General features: G+C 38.8%; 1 protein-coding gene across 1 annotated transcript; it reads left to right on the top strand.

Moving 5' to 3' along the window:
- The first annotated feature begins 691 nt into the window (after nucleotides 1-691).
- LOC143711061 (interferon-induced very large GTPase 1-like) lies at nucleotides 692-17,818 on the top strand. Its single transcript, XM_077202348.1, has 5 exons — nucleotides 692-798; nucleotides 1,695-1,791; nucleotides 1,894-2,523; nucleotides 2,991-3,055; nucleotides 13,012-17,818. The coding sequence occupies exons 2-5, from the start codon at nucleotides 1,788-1,790 to the stop codon at nucleotides 17,800-17,802; spliced, it is 5,490 nt and encodes a 1,829-aa protein (XP_077058463.1). The 5' UTR covers nucleotides 692-798; nucleotides 1,695-1,787; the 3' UTR covers nucleotides 17,803-17,818.
- Nucleotides 17,819-18,423: the final 605 nt, after the last annotated feature.

The following is an 18,423-nucleotide window of genomic DNA, read 5'->3' on the forward strand; positions in this document are numbered from 1 at the left end:
CGATTCCCAGTTTTGATTCCAACAAGCAGAAAATGAGTCAAACATTAGTCTTTTTGCCAAACGAAATTCGTTTGCAGCTGAATTCCATATATAAACATCAACAGCATAAAGAACATTTATGAGGAACTTTTGCCTATGGATTTAACAAAAATACTACCGTTAAAACTACACTAATTAATACATATTATTAAAGACAAGCAGTCAGTAATAAAATAAGAACAAATATACACATTAACAATAGCACAAATAAATACTACTGTACACAAATTCAGGTTGGCCTACAGAAATATAAAATAACACTGCATGGTTTTCTTTTTATAAATAAATGATAGATTAATCAAAATATAAAGTTACAAAAGTTATTGGAATTGTTGCATGGTAACAATAACAGACCTATCTTGAGAAGAAAAGATTTGAGCTTTGTGTGTCTCTAAAAGACAAATCTTTTTAAATAAACACTTGATTTAACTTTTGGACAAATCTGTACTGAGAAGGACTGTTCTTTAAAAAAATTAGAAAAGTAAAACTGTTATGATTTTAGTTATTTTATGATTAATCAATGCAGAAATCCAGGGTAGAAATAGCGATTTGTTTGAAAATCTGACATTTAATAAATATCCTAAAGGTTCTGTATAGAAAGGAATTTTGCAGAACACTTTTAGTTTTACTTTCTGTTCTGTCATGTGACTTCAAGGAATTGTGTACTTGTGTATATATAAAGGCCTGCACAGATCTTTCACTTGCTATTTGGAAACCAAAGAGGAGGACCGACACACACAGGAAGACATCAACACTCAGGTTTGACTTAAAATGCTTAATTTTATAGATTTTTCACATTAAACCACTTTTTTAATTATTTATAATGATGATTGCCAAAGCCGGCATGATAGCAGATATATTTAAAATTTTCAGATGACTCTGCTATTTCAGTGTCCTCCACGCTGCTAACCCTAATCATTGTCCTGTCATAGATTACTTTGTACGTTGGCGTGACACAGATTTTCTGCAACTAAATGTGAAAAACAGGGCATGCTCACTGATTCCAGGCTCAAGCTCTCAGTTCCTCACAGTACGATCATTAACGGCGCTAGTCATAGTCATAGAATGAATCATTGCAGTTTGACAATAAGATGCAATTTAATTGTGATGCAGTGATGGTTTAAAAAAAGGGCAACAATTGTTTTGCAAAATTTCATTTTGAAAAAATCATTATGATACTCTGACAAATAGATAAATTCTACTCTTAGTGTGTATTAACGTTTTCTGTAACATATTGTTATGGAAATATCAGTGGCAAGGTAAAAAAAATGCTCTTTTTAAAATAATGAAGGTAAGTAGTAAGATTTTAGATATCCAGCCAAGTAATCTTACTGACCTTTATAATAACCATGTGATGCGGAAAACTATCCATCTTATCGGTTAGTGCCCCCATCCCCCCTTCACATCACCCCATCCCCCCCCCCCCCCCACCCCCCACCCACAAACGTACCCCCCCCCCCTTCCCCCTGCTGGATAGAGTATACTGTATACTGTGTTGGACTAAACTGGGAATGGTCACAGCACTTGCATATTGTTGTCCTATTGTTAGTTTAATTATATTGCTCTCCTCATTTGTAAGTTGCTTTGGATAAAAGCGTCTGCTAAATGATTAAATGTAAAAGTAAATGATTAATTAGTGAATGTTGACATTATAGGATATTGAACAATCAGCAGAAGTGAACACATCCAAACCAGCTGACCATGCAGAAGTGATCAACTGAACCATTTTACTCAGCATCAGTGACATCATGGGTAGGAAAAGCACAATACTCACTGCATCCAGTCATCCACAAAAATTATCAATAATGATCAGATAAGTACTGATATTCTGATGGATTTGTGTGTTTATTCTAGATCATGCATTTCCCAATGTGACCGCTGTGTTATTTGGAAATTCTTCATCAGTCCAGTTTGGACATGAAAACATTCTACTTGGAGAAAAACAGACTAATATAGAAAATGCAGAAATGTCCAGAATTGTTCCTTTACAAAGGAAGATATCAGAACGTCACGTCTCTGTGATCAACATAACCGGTTTACATGAGGCTGAACTTTACCTGGACTCTGTGGATCATCTCATTGATCAACTAGTGAAAGAAAATGAAATCCATGCCTTCATCTTTGTTGTGCGACTGGGCCAGTTAACCAATGATGATCAGATGGGTCTGGAATGGCTTCAGAGAGTGTTTGGTGACAAAGTTCTTCAGTTTGTGATGATTCTCTTCACCTATGAGAGAGAAGAAGAGTCTAAAACTATAAAAGATGATCTGAAGAAAAACCCTGTTCTGGAGCAACTTTTGGAGAAATGTGGAGGAAGATTTCTCACCTGCAACAAGAGGATGAACAACAAATCAGAGATGAGAGACCTGATGAACAAGATTGAGCTTCTGTTTAATGAGAATAAACAGCAGTGTTACACACTAGAGATAAACAATTCAGCATTAAAGCAGAATGAAGAGTTGAAAAAGAGTGAATGTGAAAGGGGTGAGACAAGGATTCTTTGTTGATATTCCCCATGTTTAGTCCAGACTGTGAACTAGCACTCTGATTTTAACTAAACGTCATATAGACATTTGTGGATAGAGACAGGGCTTCATGATATATCAGTAAGAAATGTTAATTGTTTGGGAAAAAAGTTGCTCCATCAACCAAGGAGTGTCATTTTGAAAATGTCATTTTAAAAAAGTAATAGTAATTTAAAATTATTTCAGTTGTTTTATTACAACTTATTGAAGCAGTAGTTACAAATACAGATAGAATAGTGAACAGAGTCAAAACAAATCCCAACCACCTTATATCAGATCTATGGGATGACCCTATATAAATCTATGGTATACCCAGCTAAGTGGAAATAGGCGCTCTACCCAGATATAATGAAAGTATGACATGAAAACTGCTTTAATATAGAACAAAATCTAAAACATTAATGTAATTTATTTTTATTTCATAAGATAAACCTTCAATCAATAAAGAAACAAGGGAGCACACCGCAACAGAGACAAGAGAACAACAAAAGGTAAGAGCTGGTTTACAGTATGTGCACATTTATTAGCTGACTCGAATTTGCTGCTTGATAGTTACATCCTTCAATTTAAACTTCAGTTGTTTTAATGATAAAACCAGGCTGTCCCCGACTAAAGATGTTCCTAAAGATTAGTTGGTTGGAAATACTAAACAATAATAAAATATAAATTAAAATATAAATGTGCCCTCCAATGAGCAAATAAAGTGACCCGCAGCAACACCAGTAAATATTGCGTGAACTTTTATGAGATCAGAATGAAAAATATATAAATGACCCCCCCTCCAAACACACAAACACACACATATATATATATATATATATATATATATATATATATATATATATATATATATATATATATATACAGTGCTTAGCATTAGAGAACACACCCATGCTAAAGTTTGACAAAAAAGAGGAATTTCTTCTTTAAAATACAGGGCGCATAAGGCCACGTCCACACGAAGCCAGAGCTTTCCCTATCCGATCTTTTTTTTTCCTCGTTCTAAAAAAAAATTCCGTAAACACGGCGCCGTCTCAAGAAATATCTGCGTACACACGAAACCGCTGAAACCGACTGAAACCGATGTAGTATACATGCCAGACCAGTATAAGCTGTATTTCTGACACAGATACAATAAAAACAGAGAAGAAGACTTGCGCATCAACCTTGCGCGTATACAATAATATTAGGAACAGTAGCTTATTTTTTTTCTTTTTTTTTAACCAAGAACTTTATTGAACAATATGAAAAACCATAAATGGCCTGGTACAAAATAGGAATGAGTCACGATATTCGATTAGTTAGCAGACGCATAAAGCTTGCCACAAAGAACCGGCAAATAGCCTAATCATTATGAATGTGTCAAATATAGCAAGGAGACATTTTAATTATTTATTAATAAACTAGTGTTTTCTGTGACGATGCTGACTCGCCACCTTCGCAGTAGGTGAAGGTGCTTATAGAGATAAATGCACACTTCATACGGATTATAAGTTGTCTGTTTCTTTTCGTTTTGAATTGTTTTGTTTAAAAGTAGACATTTCAAGCTTAGATATATTTCTGAGTTTCTGTTCATTTATGAGACAAGCTCCAGTTCTCGTGCGATGCAAGTTATATCGCGTCGGCGCCTCCGTGTCCTTATGGCTATTGTCTGCTATATTTGCTTCTTATTTATTAAATCCAGGCAAATGGTTGATGAAACATTGATTAAAATTAAGATACAATTTATACAAAATGAAATTCACTTTAAAGAAAGGCTTTATATAAAACAAAACTTAATGAAGTGGTCAAAATGATGTGTCTCGATAATGCGCATCTTATGATTAGGCTACTCAGGCTGTTCACTTTTCATATAATCAACATATGAAATGGAAAAAATAACATATTATTTAAACATAAATATGAAACTAACTTTTCTTTAATGGCTACAACATGTAGGCCTACAATACAGAGAAATTTAATGTCGGAGCGAACGCCGTGTTAACGGTGAGCATGAGGGGCAGAGGTGCGTTTTTTGAATAATGATCAAATAATTCCCAGCGATCGTCGAATATTATTTTTGCTTGAAATGCCCATCCCTACAAAATACGAAATGTCTTAATCAGACAAAATACAAGCATCATATCATAAGAAAGAAATATAAACAAATAAAGAAGTAAAATAAACAAATAAAATAAAAATATATTAAAGGTGCATTGCGCAACAATTCATGTTAAAAATACACGTTTTCTAACCCATACATGCATAAACAATTGCCTGATGGGCTGAATGAGCCCTTCTCTGATCACTGCAATTGCCTCTATAATCCTGTACAGTAAAATAAATAAGAGGGATTCGGGTTCGAATTTGAGACTGGGCGTGACGTCATGCGCGTTCACGCTCACCAGGCTATGTCTCGCAGGTTTGTGTATTCGCCGGCGCCGCCATTCTCCGCATCAGCGAAGACAACTCGTGTGTCAAAGGTAGAAGATGGATTCAAAGAGACCGGCTTGTAGTCCGTTCCAAACCCCAACGCAAACTCCACGTAAAGTAAAGAAAAGAAAATTTTTGTCTAGTGCCACCAAAAGGTCCAAATTGGAGTCAGACAGGCGTCGGAGTAAGACGAGAGTCAACCTCGGGAAGGCATTCAACAAATGGAGAGATCTCCGGTCTGCTCTTGGTCTCAAACGGGATCCTCAGTTGGCTTTTTTCATGATAAAACGGTAAGATATAGCCCAGTCTCTAATGTTTGATACGGCCAATCTATGTATGACAACAAATGACGATTCGTAAAATGTATAATGCTTTAGCGTAAGCTAGATACATGTACAATCCGAATTGGTTTTACTACCATTGTTAGTGAACAGTTTCATAAACTAGGAATTGTGTTCGGAAGAATAGTACAACATAAAACATATCCAATAAAAGATGCTAACTATGTTTTTGTGTATGGCCCACTGGTAACGTTAGCCTTGTGTCCATTGCTAACAAGCTAAGGTGTTCATGTCATTGACCAACAAGGAAGAACGCCGTTGCATTGGCTATATTGTATTTTTCGGTAAAAATAGTAAATTGTTCCCGTGAATGTGGTACATTTTGTATGTAGTATATATGAGGTATGTGGGAGCTCGTATTCTATCAAAACGAGGAAAACGTAAAATATTTTGGTATTGTGATAAAATACATGTTTTATTCTGAACATTGCAGGAAGGGAAATACAATGGTAAAGGGGTAAATATTTTTACTTTACTCAAACTGTTTAGCAGACTAACTATTTACTAAATAAAGTATTGACACATTTCACATAAATGTTTGTCAGTGTGTATTGTCCCTGTCAAAATATCTACTAAATAAATCCGCGCTACATGTAGTTTAGTGATTAGCAAAACAGTTCAAGATTCTTGAGTGTGATATAACATGCTGAAAAAATGACCGATAATTAGACAGAAATTTTGAGTAAATTATAACAGAAAAAGGATGTATTGTTATTGGAATATTCTACTTAGCAGATCAATAAAGGTCTGAACCCCGCAAGTCTACGCCGGATTAGCCTGTTTGGCTTTTATGAAAACGTCATGGTGACATTTGATTGTTTATTACCTTGAGACATTTGAGTGAACGTTATTGACCAACCGTGTATGGTATGATTATTATTTTGAGCTTTTGCGAAGTAATCAATTATATTGTTCATGAACGTGTTTTCATAACAATACAATCATAGGTGGATACAGTAAAAACATAAACAAAGTTTTCTACTACCCCCGTTTTTCCCCTCACACATAAGAGTCATTTACTCAAATGTCTTTCCTTCCATATATTTGGAATGACTTGCAGATTTATAACTTTATTACCACTGAAGACATTTTGGCTGTACACCAAAGATCTGTGCGGCAGATGCTCCTTTAGTTAATAATATGAACAGCTCGTGCTCTTGCATGCGTGCGTGTGCGTGTGGTCCATGAGCGTGCACAACTCTGGTTGCAGTTTTGCTTGTCGCCAGATGGGGCGTAGTTCTGCAAAAACTCAGAGACTTGCGTTTTGCACCTTTAAAGTAGGCCTAAACAATAAATAAAGAAATAAAAGAGGCTCAGTAGCTTCTGAAGCATGAACTCAAGCAAGTAGTCGCAGTTGTTGTTGCTGTTAGGCTACTGATTTAGCGTGTCTGATTAGTTGACACGTGGGGTGATGACATCATCGTTTCACAAAATATACGGATTGGCCGCACACACGAAGACGCAAGGGTGTTGTTTTCAGATTTATCCACCCTGGGACCCGGTTTCAAAAAATAGCGGGTTCAGTCTCCCAAAACGCTGGAACCGTCTGGACGAAACGCCGATCCGATAAAAAATTTGTCCGTATACAGCTAAATGCGTCTCCGTGTGGACAGGGCCTAAGTCAGGACAGTTGTCAGGCAGGCAGATTTTTATTTCTAAAGGCCAGTTCTTTCATGGATTCTGGATACTATTCATCCTGATAAAGTTCCCTTGGCCTTTGTAATATAACATAGCCCACATCATCACATTCCCTTCACCATACCTAGAGATTGGCATGGGGTACTTTCCATTAGATCATCTCTCAATGCAAATCAAACCAGCTATTAGGCTAACTGAGATAAAACCATGCCAATCTCTAGGTATGGTGATGGGTATGTGATGATGTGGGGCTATTTTAATCTTTTTTACAGTTTTTTCTCCACCTGGTGGTGATTTCACGAACGACAGTCACATGGGACTGTGTTGTATGCTGAAGTCTTGGGGCGGCGGTAATGGGCATTTTGGTTGACTACCTACATGTAATTTAACAAAATATTTTTAAAAAGTAGGACATAATATAAATAAAAAACAGACAAATAAATAAATATACAGCAAACTGAAACGCTCAAAAGAGAAATAACAGTGCAAAAATAATCAGGCTGATTAACAAATAGCCTTAACATCAACAAAATAAATATGAATAAATAAAGAATATTCCAGCTGAAATACTACCCTGATATGGACAATTAGGCTATCTCTTCTCATATTATGAGAAAGGAACACTAGTTTGTTCACATTGTCTGGGAGAAATGAGCTCCATATCTTAGAATTAAAGGGATAGTTCACTTTGAAATTAATTTTTGGTATATTTTAGCTTACCTCAAGGGCATCCAAGATGTAGGTGTCTTTGTTTCCACAGTAGTTTCAATTTTGATATTTTTAGGTCAAACCGTTCTTGTCTGTCAGTCATATAATGCAGGTCTATGGTCACCACCTCAAAGAGCATGCACAGAGAAGTGCAAATTAAACACGATTTAATGACTCGTAAATGTAAGTACACATTGATGGCCTAAGACACGAAACGAGCGGTTTGTGTGAGAAAACGAACAGTATTTATATCGTTTTTACCTCTTGTAACCACAGCCACGTCCAAGTGATCTGAGGGCGCGGGCGCTTCGGTCTGCCTCAGAGAGAAAGAGATCTCTTCAAAATTGGAGGTGTTCTTGTAGCAAGTGTTGTGAGATTTAAACATCCCAGATAAGCGCAAATTAGTACCATTTTAATTAGCCGTCTTACCAACAATCCCTGTTCTGTGTAAACAATGAGTGAAGTACACGCGCGAGAGATTACTTCAGGCGCTTTCCGGCGCTTGCGCAGACCGAAGCGCCCGCGCCCTCAGATCACTTGGACGTGGCTGTGGTTACAAGAGGTAAAAACGATATAAATACTGTTCGTTTTCTCACACAAACCGCTCATTTCGTGTCTTAGGCCATCAATGTGTACTTACACTTACGAGTCATTAAATCATGTTTAATTTGGACTTCTCTGTGCATGCTCTTTGAGGTGGTGACCATAGACCTGCATTATATGACTGGCAGACAAGAACGGTTTGACCTAAAAATATCAAAATTAAAACTACTGCGGAAAAGAAGACACCTACATCTTGGATGCCCTTGAGGTAAGCTAAAACATACCAAACATTAATTTCAAAGTGAACTATCTCTTTAAGACCTTAAAACCTGCCTTTGAGAATATGCGCTCCGATGGTGTGGACATGGAGGTAAAAGGGATAGTTCACCCAAAAATGAAAATCCTGTCAGTATTTACTCACCCTCATGTGGTTCCAACCCTGTAAGACTTTCGTTCATCTTTGAAACACAGATTAAGATATTTTTGATTAAATCTGAGAGCTGGATCACTCTGTAAAATAATGTGACTGACACAGAGCTTCAGTACCGAGCCATGCTCACTGTTCTCTTATTATACTGAGTACTCGTGCACATACAAAGTAGGAGGAGTTATAACAGAAAATACTGAGGCCGAAGCACCACCTAAAGAAGCATTGTCATATTGACAATACATTACATCTTCCCTCCTAAGCATAAAGCAATAACCAAGCTAACATAATCACTTTGTCCTCATACAGATATTACCAATATTAAACATTGCTGGTTCCACAGTCCACAACATAAGATCTTGGGGCACAATGTGCTTTCACTACGACTCCAGGAGTCCACTTGTGACTGCCAGGGTGTGGTTGCGCCCTTACTTCATCTCCAGGCTTCAGTGCTGCACGAGGGCCACTTGCCCTCTTGCACTCATAGTAAAACTTCTGAATGCTTTTGCTTTCGTCTAGCCGCCGTTTAACTTTAAGGTGGTCGTACGCTGCTGGTGTGAGCAACAGACAGGCGGCAGGCAGGTTGTTACGGGGCCGTCTGACCATGAGCAGTTGAGCTGGTGATAGGCCTACTGACTCTATTCCTGTTGTTCTGTAGTCAAGCAGCGCAAGGTATTTTTCTGTAGCCTTGGACCAAAGTTTCTTAACAGTCTGGACTGCACGCTCTGCTTCACCGTTGGAGTGTGGTGTGCGTGGTGACGATGTCTTGTGCATGATTCCATAACTTTGGCAGAAATCCTTGATTGCATCCGCTGCATACTAAGGACCATTGTCTGTTCGAAGGATGGTAGGGATGCCATGTTTCTGAACTGAGCCTTAAGCTTTTCTATGACAGCACGACTATTTAAGGCCTTTAACTTATCTACTTCGATGAATTTTGAGTGGTAATCCACCAGTAAAACATCATGGTTTCCTTCAAACTCAAACGGGTCAGAAGCTACTTCTTCGTATGGGAGTTCAGGTGTTTCTGTTAGTTTGAGTGGTTGCCTAGGCAGCCGGTTCTGAAAGTCTGCACACCTGCCGCAGTTCTTCACCATTTGCTCGATTTCAGAACTCATCCCTGGCCAGAACAGGACCTCACAAGCTCTCTGCTTACTCTTCACTACTCCTAAGTGAGATTGATATCAATCTCATTGTATAAGCTCATTGTATAAGCTTCAGCATGTGTTCTCGCATGGAAGGGGGTACCACTATACGCAGGCCTTTATAGACAACACCATTCGAAACGACAAGCTGGCTTCAAGAGTCCCAAAATGGTTGTACTGCGTTAGGCGCCTCACGCCTGTGGTCTGGCCATCCTTGTTGGATTGTTTGTTGGAGGCAACTGAGCTCCTTCTTTGCGCAGTTCTGGAGCTCTGAATATTTCTGCTCACTGACTGAGTTGAGAAAGTTGAGCATGGAGATACACTCGAAGCCCTCCATCTCTGGCTTGTTCTCTCGCAGCTGAGCTCTAGACAGTGTGTCAGGCAGTTCCATGTCCTTTCCTCGTCTGTACATAACAGTCAGATCATACCACTGCAGGCGAAGATGCATTCTCTGTATATGCATTGGGGTAGAGCAGTGGCTTTCTGAAAATGTCTTCCAGAGGCTTATGGTCGTTGTACACTGTGACGTGGTTTCCAGTTTTTTTTTTGGAACTTGACACAAGCATGAACTATTGAGAGCATCTCTCTTTCAATATGCGTGTAGCACGTTTCTGTATCTGTCAGTGACCTGGATGAGAAAGCAACTGGATGACTCTCTTGCAGCAGGACAGCACCGAGGCCGTTGCTGCTGGCATCACAGAAAATCTCAACAGGCTTCGACGGATCAAAAAAACGTAGCACAGTGGACTTCGTGCATAAGTCCTTGAGTTTGTCAAAGGCTTGCTGTTGCGCTGGCTGCCATGCAAATTCAACGTCAGTTTTTAAATGATTGGCACTTTGAATGTGAATATTTAAAATGATTTAAATATTGAAAAAAAAAACATATTTAAAACTTTATCGACTAAAATAACCAGCTTCGGGCAGACGGCCATACGAAAAGCTTAAAGCTCCTCTGGTGCACCTGCCAGCACTGACGGCAAACTGGAGTCCAAACATGGCATTCAGCATGGTGGATTTCCCAGAGCTCTGAATCCCTAAAACTGACAGCACAAAGACTCCCAGTTTCTGGATGAGTTTATCTAGAACAGCAAAAATCCAGATCACAGGAACATGAGCTTTATCGACTAAAAAAACTGGCTTCCGGCCGACGGCTGTACGTGTCAGATGGGGAAATGTAAAGTGGGTTGAGGGATAGTATGGCTACTTTGTCATTTGTGTGGGTTTGATTTCGATTGCAGTGAGATCCTGCGTGCATTGTTTTGTGTGTAAAAATATGGAGCACGTGTGATGGATGTTTATTATGAGCACGTGTGGTTGCTATTGTTTTGTCGGAAGCCTACTGTGGGTGTGGTATGTAATGGACTACTACAGGTGATCCCTATTGACTGAATAGCTGCCACACCTCCCGATCATCATAATTATGAACTCACAGCTCTATAAAACGTGACTGAAACTTACCATGGGCGCGCTGTCCGGACACTGATCTCTCTCTTCCCAACGCGGGTGCTCCTCGGCTGGCAAACGGCACGATCGATCGACGACACGAGTATACAACGCACGCAAGTATTCCCAGAAAGGGACGTTCTTTTTCTTCCTCTCGTAATCCATCGCTTGATGCTGATGGTCTAGCGCTCGCTGCAGCCGCTTCTGCTGAGGACCTTTTTTTCTTGTTGATTCCTTCTAGGACGGAAAGCCACTTAGCCACGCCGGAACCAGGCCGCCTGCCAAACGACTCGGGAGAGTGGGAGAGAAAAGGCGAAAGTTCCATCCGGGACAGGAAAGTAGTTTTTCTGCACTGGCCCATGAATGAGTTTAAGCTCTGCTGCTTTTTGTTTTGTTTTGTTTTGTTCTGATGCCCGCAATCTCTCTTGTTTGAGTCGGAGGAGTCCCGCTGCCGGTGGCGAAGACGTTACTTCCGGGATCCCCTGCTCTGACACGTCTGCATCTGGCCACGCCTCCAGGGAACCCCGGTGCCTCGCGATCGTCACACTTCCGGCCTGGGTTGACTGAAACAGTCGGCTTAAAGAGCAGTTTGGACAATTGTTGTTTGGGAACAGATTTGATTCCATTGTAAAACATTGTTTATTTATTTATTGTGGGGAGAACTGCCCTAGTTTTTACTGAGTAAACTAACAAAATAAATTGGTTTTAAGGTTTCTAAAAACATCTGTCTGGCTCTAGTTCCTGGGATTCCGTTGTGTAGAGGGTTATTTCTGACATACGCATCGACTTGCGCCAAAAGAGTAATACTTGAACTTGACGCACAATGTAATGACAAACGCGGTTGCCCAGCCCTGTTTGAACTGCGAGAGGCGTCAAAGCTTACACTACTCCTACGTCATACATTGTCAAGTGTAACTCTTTTGGCGCAAGTCGACTTGTGTACGGCCATCTGCCAGAAGCTAGTTATTTTAGTCGATAAAGTTTTAAATATAGATATTTTTCTTACACGAACGCATCGCTTCAGAAGGCCTTTATTAAAATATGGATAATTTGGATAAAACATTTTTGAATTAAATTTTTTAACTTAAAGTATGTGTTTGCCTATATTTGACCCAAACATGGGTTGAAACAACCAAGCACTATTTAGAGTGTAGGTTACGCAAATTAATTTTGCCCAGAACTCTCATATGGCAGCACATGTGTGGAAATATAAGAAACAAAATCATAAAATGCCTTCACATTTTTGTGCAGATTCAGTCACAAATACAAACTTGCAGACTTGCAAAATGAATTTGTTGCTGTGGGTTTATCACAAATATAAAGTCTAAAACAATTATAATTATTTACCATTCAAGGATTCAAATAATGCAGAATAAGTCTTTAAATTGCATTTGTCAGGTTTTGTTAGACGGAAAGCGTTCTGTATAAGACTAAAATTAAAATGTGTTATTAAATTGAACCTGGAGTCAACTGTTTACGGCATAAACTATTTCTAAAAATATATATATTTCTAGTTGAACTATCTATTTTGTTGTTCCTCAACATGTGGAGCCTTTGGAAAGTCTAAAACTGTTTTATTTTCCAGAAGTGTTTAGTAGTGGAAAAACAACAACCATGCAACCTAACAATCTCAAAATCTGCTACAAATCATTCCTACGTGAAAAGTTTAAGGGTTCACAAAATTAATAAACTGTTACACTTATTCTAATTGAGGAATAATAATAACAAAAGTAACAAAATTTATAAAGAATTAAAAATATAAAGTAACATACTAGTATTTTCTTTCACAGGGAACTACAGAAGAGCTTGGAACACGCAGAGAGAAACCAGATCAACCAGAAAAAGAAATGCTTACATGCTCAAAAAATCTCTTTGACAGACTGAATCCTAAAGGCAGGAATGATCATAAACTGAGAGCTGCAGACGTTCTTCAGTTAAATGAACATTCATTACAGTGCGATGAGTCTTGTGCTGAAGAGGAGCTGATTCAGACTTTAATACAAAAACTACTGATGATGGACTACAGAGCTAGATATATTCATGTTAATAAGGCCAATGAATGGGGTCAAATACAACAAAGAGACAATGACTCATCTAAATCTGAGTGTGACATTTTCGAAGAAATGTTTTTGTCTAATGAAGGATCAAATCATTCTGAGCGAATTCACCCGATGGATGTTCAGATGGCTGTGTTTCATTGTGCTGATGTTTTCCTGAAGCAGCTGGTGGTCACTAAACTGTCCCAGTGTCAGTACGCTCTGCCTCTGCTTGTTCCTGATCCAGACACACAACAGATTGAGTTTCCTCTCTGGACATTCAGACAAATCAACAAGAGCTGGAAGATGAAAAACACCAACAATGAAATCATCAGTCAAACCCATCCGGTCTACAAGGCACAAACTCCAATGGTGTCTTTCTTCAGGTTTGGCTATGTGTCTTCATCCAAGTCTAATCTGATGAACAGTCTGATCAATGAGAAACACAACACGTTCTTCCACAGGAACTGCCCAGGCAGCAGCAGAACCAGAGTCCTGATGGATGGAGTGGTGGAGATCGCCTGGTTCTGCCCCTCTGGGAAAAACACGGACAAATTCATGGATTGTGTTGCGTTCTGTAATCTACACGGTGATGCAGGAGATCATGAGAAACAGCTGCAGATCCTTACTGAAATGGCCTCAGTCAATGTTGTTCTTCTACCACAACTTAAGAAGAATGACAGAAGCATAATAAAAGTTCAAAAACTCTACAAGGACTCAAAGCCACTAATTTGTCTTTTTACTGAGGATGTTTCAACTCTCATTGAGACACGGAAAGGAAAATACAAGATTGGTCTGAAAGACAGAAATCAATCAGATGTATCTGAAGAACTCAGAAGAGCTATAAATATTTGTCTCTCATCTTCAGAATCATCTTCCACTTTCAGACTTGAAGATGTGTCCAAACACTCAGACATCAGAGTAGATGAGGAAGATGATGAACACTGCAGGAGAGGAAGAGAAGCAGCACAGCAGATGATGAGTTTACTGGAGAAGAAAGATCTGACAGAAATCAAAGAATCATTTCTGCCTCATCAGGGGAAACTGTGGCATCAGTGGAGTCAGAAGAACAAAGAACTTCATCGACTTAAAGCAGATGAGATTGAAAAGGAAATAAGTAAAAAACAGACAGAAATGAAGCAAATTCGCCAACAACAGCATACATATGACATCAGCAGGTTTGTGAAGTGTTTTATTGAAGAAATGAACTCAGATGCTGCAAATAAGAACATATTTTTTCTCAAATGGCTCAGAATCCTCCTGGATGAATATACATCAGCTGACCTTTCTAATCTGCATCACAAATATAATGAAAAGTGGTCAAAAGTCTTAAAACAGACAGAGATCAATGTAAAACCTGAACATCTCAAATATGAACAAACTGACCTTGAGAGAATATCTGAGGAACTTCAAGCTGCAACATTTGGTTTGGAGCACATCATGAGGGAGATCGGTCAGATCTATGAATCATGTTCATCTGTGAATAAGAACAAGAAAGATCTGCAGTTTGACTACTCTTCTCTCCCGAGTCTTGCAGCAGAGATGATGATCTCTGGATTTCCACTGGAGCTGATGGATGGAGATGCTGCTCATGTTCCTGTGATCTGGATCTCTGCTGTTCTGGATAAACTCATCCAGAAACTGGGAGACCAGAGAGTCTTTGTGCTGTCAGTTTTAGGGATTCAGAGCTCTGGGAAATCCACCATGCTGAATGCCATGTTTGGACTCCAGTTTGCCGTCAGTGCTGGCAGGTGCACCAGAGGAGCTTTCATGCAGCTGGTCAGAGTCTCAGACGAGATGAAAACACAGATGAACTTTGACTATATTCTGGTTGTTGATACTGAGGGTCTTCGTGCCTTAGAACTAACTGGACGATCATTACAGCATCATGACAATGAATTGGCAACATTTGTTGTTGGTCTTGGAAATCTGACCTTGATCAACATCTTTGGAGAAAACCCATCTGAGATGCAGGACATTCTTCAGATTGTTGTTCAGGCCTTCCTGAGGATGAAGAAGGTCAGACTGAATCCCAGCTGTATGTTTGTGCATCAGAACGTTTCAGACGTGACAGCTGGAGAGAAAAACATGGATGGAAGGAGACGACTGCAGGAGAAACTGGATGAGATGACAAAACTTGCTGCAGAAGAGGAAGTCTGTGATGCAGAATGTTTCAGTGATGTTATTGAATTTGATGTTCAGAATGATGTGAAGTATTTTGCTCAGCTCTGGGAGGGCAGCCCACCAATGGCACCACCAAACCCAAACTACTGTGAGAATATTCAAGAACTAAAGAAATCTATCCTTTCTCATGCTTCAAGATCAGATGGAATGATGCTGAAAGACTTCAAAAATCGTATTAAAGATCTCTGGGAAGCTTTACTGAATGAACGTTTTGTCTTCAGCTTCAGAAATTCTCTGGAGATTTCAGCCTACAGGAAACTGGAGATACAATACAGCAAGTGGTCCTGGTGTCTTCGTAGTGCCATGATGGAAACTGAGAACAAACTACAAAACAAAATAGAAAATGAAGCAATTAATGAGATTGAGGAAACTGATCTTCAAAGAGACCTGAAGGAGACAAACGAAGAGGTGAAAAAATCAATGTCAGAATTCTTTGAGAAAGACACAGATGCTAATATGCTGATTCAGTGGAAAACATCATTTGAAATCAAAATCAAAGATATCGAGGAAAACATTGTGAGAGAAACAAAGAGAAAATTAAATGATATTCTCCAGCAGCGAGACCTGAAGAAAAAGATTGATGATAATAGGACACATCATGAAAACACTCTCTTTGAGAAGAGCAAGGAACTTGCCTTAAAACTCAAAGACAAAGCAAATGATGAAGAAACACTGAAGACAGAATTTAATTTGTTTTGGAAACAGTGTGTAAAGAAGATCATCACAGACACTCCTGTAATCAGAGACATTGACTTACTCACAGATGTGAGAGAGATCCTCAGTGACGTCTATGAAAGTGCTCCTGTAGACCACAGAAAAGGGGGAAGCGAATACAACAATATTTTAACTGTATCAAATTATTCTGAATATGTTATTTTCAAAAGGTCCACAAAAGGTGGGATTAAAGGGGCTGTAAATGATGCTTGCAGAACAGTTACAGAAATATTCGGATTCTCTCAAACTCTGTCTTCAACTGATAAAGCCCAGATAAGATCATTAGTCTCAGATGTTGCTCTGCAGACAGACACAAAGATTCAGTCATTTAACATTGCAAAGATGGGATACAACATCAGCTGCATTCAACAACTCATAGATTACATCAAAGCAAGAGTAATTGAACATCAGGAAGGACCAGTAAAATATGTGTTCAAGAATGAATTCTTCATGGATTTGGTTTTTTCAATCTGTAACAGAGCAAACAAATTGATAACTGACCAACACAAAATGTTCAGGGAAGCCAATGATCCTGAAATGTATGTTGAGAAGAAGAGAGAAGAGTACTACAGTATTTTCCAGAAATACTGTCATGGAGCAACATCAGCTGCCATTTTTGGTGAGATCATCTGTCAGAAACTTAAAGAGCCCATTGAGCAGAGTGTCTACAAGAAGACTGCCAGAGATATGGCAGGTGAAATGAAAACAAACTGTGAATCACTGAATGGAAACCGATCAAATCTAGAGAAACACATCCTGAAGACACTGGCAGAGAACGAGGATTTTGACAAATACATCGACTACATTAAAACTCCCAGCGATCACTTCAAGAGATTCATCCGAGAGGAAGTCAGTCGATACATCTGTGATAAGTTCAGTGAAAGTATTTTACCCAAGATGAAGGAGAACATTGAACTCCTGCAGCAGAAGATCATGAAAGCAGCACATGAATCTACTGAACATGTTCAAGTGAACAGAGGAGATGTTGGTTTGTGGTTGAAGAGTTTCACACAGCAGCTCTCAGATGAGCTGGTCTTCTCTGAAAAAGACCTCAGTGGAGTTAAACATGATAATGTTGATGATTTCAAACTCCTAGAAGATGTGATAAGAAAAGAACTTACTGCTATAATGTCTCCCATCAGCGATAACTTCAACAAAAAGACATTTCCAGGAAAGCTGGACTATAAGTTCAGACCAGATGAGCTTCTGATTGGTCATTTCTGTCAGTGCTGTTGGGTTCAGTGTCCTTTCTGTAAAGCCATCTGCACCAACACCATAGAAAACCATGATGGAGATCACAGTGTTCCTTTTCACCGTATTACTGGAATAAAAGGGTTTGCATACAAGAATACAACAAACTTGTCTGTTAGCATCTGCACATCAGCAGTAGCAAGCAATCGATCTTTTTATCCCAGTTCATCAGATGATTCAGTCCTCTGGAGAGAATACAGAACAGCAGGAGAAGTTTATGCAGACTGGAGCATCACCCCTGATCTCTCTGAACTGCCCTACTGGAAATGGTTTGTGTGCAGATTCCAGAAAGATCTGGAAACGCACTACATTAAAACATTTGAGGGAAGTGGTGAGATCCCAGATGAATGGAGAAAATACTCAAAAAACGAAGCTTTGGAAAGTTTGGATAAATAAATTTAATTGAACAAAATTCAACGAGTAAAGACAGTTCATTTGATTCACAGGACATAATATGAAAGGAATTTCTATTCCTCACATCAGTGACTCTGAAATCGCCAAATCATCAGTTCAAAGAATACATCAAAGAAAAGAGTTTAAGCATGTAAAATGATCTATTCCAGTAAAGGTAGAAGCGGTACAACTTTAAGCACTCACAAGATGCATGGAAATAATCAATCCAGCAGTATTTGTAGAGATAATTTTTAATTATATGCCAAAAAATATAAGCATTTCGGCTTGAGAGCCTTCCTCTAGTGATCTGTTTAAAAAGCTTGTATCTGTACCAGTAGCAATGAACATATCTATACTTTAAAACAATAGAAGGTGAAACAAATTACCAAATTTTTGAGAAAACCATAAAAGCTCTGCAATCAAGCATGAAGACTTTTAAATTATATTTTGAATGTTTGTTGCAAACAGAGTGTTTAGTATTCATTTTATTGACATCTCTCATTCTGGCAATACTCATTTTAAAGTGCCCCATTATGCTTTTTCATGTACTGTAGTATACCTTTCATGTTGTGTATAATATACCTGTTTGTGAATGTAAATGTCTGCAAAGTTTTAAAGATGAAA

This window comes from Siphateles boraxobius, unplaced genomic scaffold (assembly GCF_051911475.1).
Source record: "Siphateles boraxobius isolate OS27281-9 unplaced genomic scaffold, OSU_SipBor_1 49, whole genome shotgun sequence".
NCBI lineage: Eukaryota > Metazoa > Chordata > Actinopteri > Cypriniformes > Leuciscidae > Siphateles > Siphateles boraxobius.